Source organism: Kogia breviceps, chromosome 16 (genome assembly GCF_026419965.1).
Source record: "Kogia breviceps isolate mKogBre1 chromosome 16, mKogBre1 haplotype 1, whole genome shotgun sequence".
Classification (NCBI taxonomy): Eukaryota; Metazoa; Chordata; class Mammalia; order Artiodactyla; family Physeteridae; genus Kogia; species Kogia breviceps.
In genome coordinates, this window is record NC_081325.1 from 10,926,107 (window position 1) to 10,932,106 (window position 6,000).

Below are 6,000 nucleotides of genomic sequence, written 5' to 3' on the forward strand. Positions count from 1 at the left end.
CCCAACAAGGTAGATGTAGGGCTGCTTGTTTGTTTTAACGCTGTATAAGCCCATACACTACGCAGCCCAGTAGGGTGACTGGGAGACGAGCTATTTTTGGTGCATAGGGTTATCCTTGTCACTGCAGGAGGAAAGAGCAATTTTCCCAATTAATTTTGTTGTTCTTTTTAAAACTAATTGCAAATGACAGAGAGACGTAGAGAAAGGATTTGAGTTCCATGTATCTCCATAAGAGCCATGCAGAAGGCAGCGCGGTATAACACAAAATGGGCACAGATGACCTTCGACTTCTGACAACCTGAGTTAGAATACTTCTTTGCACACTAACTAACTTTGTCATCTTGGGAATAAACAACAATGACCACCATTATTTCAATAATCAATATTGAGATGACAGGTGAGAAAAACGTGCTGACTCTTATGAGGATTAGAGTCTTAGGTCATTAAGAAGTAAGTACATGTTGGCAAAAACGTCACAATCCGATGAAAGTCTGGCAGCTGCTACAGAACTGGAAAGCCCAAGAAGAGCTCCCAGTATCAGTCTTTAACCAATAACTCCCTTTTCTAATTTTGTAATGAAATGAACATATTTGAACACCTCATCCTTCTATCGGTTTCATTATTTGTGTCACTGTGATGCGTGTGAAGAAATAGTTTTCCAGTTATGTATAATCCCCTCCTTCCCAAATACAGTCCCAGAAATACAGCACAGAAATCCACAAGCTTCACTATGTTTAAAACAGCTCTACTTCTTCTTGTCTTTCTGTCTCATTGACAAGACGGGCTTTCACGAAGAGAAGTAACAGTGAGTTAGAATGAGGATTTCCTGCCTCAGGATATTAAAAAGCAAAAGGACGCATCAAATACCTTCAGAATGCTCTAGGCAACGAACACAAGTTTGTTATAAATACTGAATACTGTTCTACTGACTAAGTGTAATAAGAAGAAAATTTTAGGGAAATTAAAGAAGGCCCAGCACAAAACTTTTACCTGATAGAAAAAAGCTGACAAGACAAAAAAAAAAAAAAAAAAAAAAGCCAATAGCCTCACATCATCTCTTGGGGGGCGGGCAGAGTCTCTCATACAGTTGGTTATGATGATATTGTGAACTAAACCATATAAAGAAAACTTGTACAAATGAAGAACACTTTCACCTAGAATTGATGCCAACATTAATAACTTAAGTATTTCAGTGTCTCATGGCCAAAGTTCCATATTTTAGCTACCTTTGCAAGAAAACCCAAGAAAATCAATTTGCATCTAAAAGCTCCTTCATGGAGTTGGCTTGGTTTTGTGGCAAGCATCCCAGCTTGCTTAGAAGCAGAGGTTGAAGTCTGCTTCACAGAGGGTTGTTTGGTCCCAGTTGAATAACCTGCTGGCATCCACTGTTAGCAGAGTGGTAAGCAGATTATGGGTAAGCAGATATTAATATTCTGATTAAACATTTTAAAACCTCATACCACTATTTAAAAAAATAATTACACTACTCTGGGAGAACTCTTATACTTACCATTCTGAAGCCACTTTTAGCCTGAATTTCTATATATCCATGATCTTAAAAATCTCTACCTATCACTGATTTTTCAGAATCAAAACTTTTTCTCTCCACCGCCCTAACTAAACTGCAAAGTCTAAAATTCACGTGAATAAATGACTTCCCTGGAAAATCTTAACGGTTTTAAGTCTTTACATTACACTCTCGTCCTTCCCAGATATCCTTTTGAAAAAAACAGGGCTGCAGTCATCGCTGGCCTCAGCTTCTATAAAAACCCAGCACAGCTTTGGCAGCCCTCTTGGAGAGACTTCTTGTTTCCTGAGGATCCACTGATTTAACAAACTTAACAAACTTAATAACAGAAGCTATGAAAGAGACATTTGCAGTAAGCATTCTGAAGTTATGAAGCAACACAAGTTTACTAGACCACAAAAACTTCTCTAACACCATCCATCATGTAGATTAAACAATAATTTAGCATGATAACAAGGAAAGTTATTAGCTGTTATTAATTAGGTCTGCAATGCACATACAGGTCTTTAAAAATCAACAGTCAAAACTACTGGGTTACCACAACTTATTTCTGGGTCCAGACTGCAAAGCCTGTTTATTTCTTGGGTGCTTACTAAATGGGGCCACTGTATTGGAGAGAAAACACGGGATAAACATTTTATGCTGACAATATTGAGTGTTGGAATCATCTATAATCCCTACTTCTAATTTGACCAGGTAGGTTGATAAAGACCTAGCTCAAGGAGACACAGACTCTGGGCATCTACTCCAGAATGTTGTCAGACTAACGGAGAGATGTGGCTGCATGGGGGTAAGGACAGAACATCTTGCAAAGGACTTCTACATTTCTTCAATAAGAAAAAGGGGGAGGAGCCCAGAGAAGGTTCAATCTTCCATCTCACCCTTGGCATCCCTGCCCTCTGTCCAGGCTGCATACCTTCTTCTTCTCTAGATCTCTCTTCCACCCCTGTGGTCACTGGCCAACTCAGGAGATACTGCTGGAGAGACAGGAGGCAAGAAGATCCAGAGACTAGACTCACGGTCAGCTCAGGGGCCCTTCCATCCACACGTCCCCCATTTCCAGAAACATCTTCCAGCAGCTAACACTTGGGGAAAGCATTCCTAAATCCTACACTGCCTGGGAACTGTGCTGTGGAGGAAGGCCACCTTCTCGTATCGTGGCAGGTATGATGTGGTGACTAACCAGACCCAATGCTCCCAGCATGGGCTCTGAGAAGGCTCAGACCACTTCCTGCGCCCGTGGCCCTACTAGGAGGCAGGTCCAAGGACCACGCACGGAAGAAAGACCACAGGCAGGAGGCTGGGGGAGGTGCTAAGGAGGGGAGTGGCCTTCTAACCTAGGCAAGGATTCTTAAGAACCTCTTGGCTCAGAAAAATCACCTCTTTTCTTCCTCTGAATCATGAGCAATGGGCTCCAAAAGGGAGGCCGCTCTTTTGCAGCCCCAAAAGGAGGAGAGCGGATCCACAGCTGGACAGGGGTTGTGGGCAGCTATCTACCAGCACCAACCACTGTCCATCTGTCTTTGCCCAAATCCTCCCCTCTACCCCATAAACATCTGTCTCCCAGAGCTTTGGATATGCTCCCTAGACTTGTCTTGACTCCCCCGCCCACACAGGCACTGGACGTGTCCCTCGTGGAAAAGGCGAAGTTGGGAGAGGGACCGATCTACTGGAGCCCACTTGGGCTGGGCACTCATTCACTCACTGGGCTGGGGTGGGTGGATGGTGGCGGAGCCGGGGCCAGCCCAGGCAAAGCGGCCACTCGAAGGAAGACTCCCCAGGTAACCCCCGCGCCTGCTCTCGGTCCCACGCACAGCGGCCCGCCGGGCTGTCCGCGCGCGCGGGGCGGAGCCCATACGCACCAGGTCCCCGCGCGCGTTAAGCGGGGAGCGCTGGCGCTCCGGCCCGGCCCGGCCCAGGAAGGGGGTGAGAGCAGCCTCCTCCGCCCATCCCTGGGCTCTGAAAACCTGTGCCGGGAGCCCACAGCGGCGGCGGGGCGGTGGGCCGGGCGGGGCGACGCGGCCCGCGCCTCCTCCCGCTCCCGCGGTCCCGAGTCTCGGGGGCACCGACCTGCCAGCCGTCTCTCCCGGACGTTTTTCCACAGCCGATCCCAGGCTCTGGCCGTAGAGTCCCGCAGCTGCTCACTGACTGACCGCCTGAGCTGCGTTTGGAAAGGTTTCCGCTTGCCGGTCATTTTAGATCCGTCCTCATAACGACCAGCGGGCTTGCCACCGCCAGTCCCGAGTGGCCCGCAACTCAGACTCCCAGCGACTCGAGACGCCAGACGCGGGACTCCCGCTGGGGTCCCGGGACCAGCCAGGGGCGCGACAGGGGTCCTCCGCCGTCCAGCGCGGGGGCCGGGACGCGTTGCCACTGCGCGCGCCGCGCAAGGGTAACTTCAGCGCTCCGTCGACTCCTCTACCCCTTTCCCCCTTTCGCTCCCCTCCCTCCCCTCGGCTCAGAGCTCCTCCGCTGCCCTCCTCTCCCGTCCTTCCCTCCCCTCTCCCTCCTGGACGGTCTAGCGCCCCACTCCTTCCCCCAGGGAGCTTTCTCTCCCTCCCTCCCTCGCCTAAATCTGACAGCTTGGTTCCGACGGGCCCCCGATTACGGAGTTTCCACCCCTCTTTTCATTTTCACTCAGAGGCCAGGGGCTGTACCATATTCCTCCCATTTCTTGATACTTTACATTTTTTCACTCAGAAAGCGCCACCATCACAACCATTACAAAAATTTTAAACTATGCCATAGCTAGTGCCGAAATAACTCATCGTAGTTTTCCTGAATTCAAATCACTTGAATTCGACTCCTCAGTCTGGCTGACATTCTTTTGGAGTTAGATACTGCTGCACTTGTATTATATCAATCTTTCCTGGTTTCATCAATGAGATGATTATCTGGCTACAATCTACAATCAAAATGATTTACTCATTGCATAGTCATTGACTATGAGGAAAATAACTTGTAAATATTAAGGTCAAACCTTGAGGAACCTACATAAAATAGATTTACATATTCTGGTAAAGCATTAAAATCTGTATGCAGTTAGAAAAGCAGGTATTATGGGGAAGTGAAATGTGAAAAGAATTTTAAGGTATTTTAGCCTAACATAATAATAGGCTTATAATTAGAAATTAACCCTAATTCCTGCAGGGAAGAGGGGGGAAATATACTGGTTTTTTTAAACATCTTTATTGGAGTATAATTGCTTTACAATGATGTCTATATACTGGTTCTTTAAGAAATACCTGAGGAGATGGTGTCCAAGTCATTTCCCTGGGCTCCAAAGCCTCACTCAAAAGATAAAGACAATACTAGTTCAGGCCTCAGGATGTCCTGCTGTTCTCAAGGTTTTGCTTCTAAAGAGCTTGGAGGACCTTTAGAGAAAGTAATGACGACAACATTTGATGTAATGCAAGGATATGGGATGTGATTAATGTCATACATCTCAAGTTTGGCTAAAGAAACTGAACTACTTCAAAAGAGAATTTCTGGATTATTTAAACAGTAAAATTGCTTGAATATCACTTCTTTTTAATTGTCTTTGTATCAGGCTGCTAAATAAGAACCAGAGTTTAGTTAGCTGTTTTCTGTCTTTTTTTTAAAAAAAAGAAAATTCAGGTGCTCCGTGTGAAGTTTAAAAATTAAAGAAAATTAGCCAATCCTCTCTCTATTATATAAATTGCTATTGACTTAAGGAGTGGAAATTAACAGCTACCTGAAGTATTCCCTCTACAATTCTATACATTTAGTAAATATTCCCTCCACTAGTTTATATTGTTGGTAGAAAATGGGGGGAAGAAATGATGGTAAAAACCATCTTCATTGTCTTACTCTCTTATTTTAAATATTCAAAAATGTTCACTAGTGAAACACTTCAGAAGAAGCTAGAAACTAATGGTTGAGCTTTTTGTGTGTGCCATCCTGGTAAACCTTTGAAATTGTCAGTTATGAAGCAATAAGTCATGGATCAGAAATGGACTTGAAACTATGGCAGCCAGTTACAGACTAATCCAGATTGCTTTCTGGACCCATGCCAAATACCCTTTTGATTACATCCTGTTTTGTATGCATGTAATGCTAAGGAAATGCTCTGCCAGAAGCAAGATTTGTGTTATCTTAAAGTGACGGCCGTACAGTATAACGACAAAACGTTTCACAATTACATTCCCAGGGAAGCTGTGTATTTAACTTTAAAAAGAGGATCTCTAATTGAATCAAACGGAGGCAGTAGTTGTAACATTATATGCACGGGAATAGAACAGTACAAGGAACATTCCAGCTATTTCACTGATCATTTAGCTCTAAAGATCCTGGGTCCGTACTGCTTTCTATTTTAATACATATTTTATATTCAGATGTCATGGATTGGGGGTTTTCTTTAAATGACTAATGTGAAGATAAATTCTGGCTTTGCAAATGTGTTTAGCTCTGGCTGTTGAAGGGTCCATGGATTCAGGACTGTCCATGAGAAG

General features: G+C 44.8%; 1 protein-coding gene across 5 annotated transcripts in view; it reads right to left on the reverse strand.

Moving 5' to 3' along the window:
• STARD13 (StAR related lipid transfer domain containing 13) overlaps nucleotides 1-4,036 on the reverse strand; it is a 245,538-nt gene extending 241,502 nt beyond the window's left edge. The window contains exons 1-2 of one of the 5 annotated variants that reach the window (XM_067016566.1): nucleotides 3,599-4,036; nucleotides 2,410-2,502 (exon numbers count right to left, since the gene is read on the reverse strand). Coding sequence is in view for 1 of the 5 variants with exons in the window: in XM_059041576.2 (XP_058897559.1) it covers nucleotides 3,599-3,722 (124 nt within the window). In the remaining 4 variants the exon portion in view is untranslated. Of the gene's footprint in view, nucleotides 1-2,409; nucleotides 2,506-3,598 lie in introns of all 5 variants that reach the window. The other 4 variants (XM_067016565.1, XM_067016568.1, XM_067016564.1 and 1 more) reach the window with 4 other exon arrangements.
• Nucleotides 4,037-6,000: the final 1,964 nt, after the last annotated feature.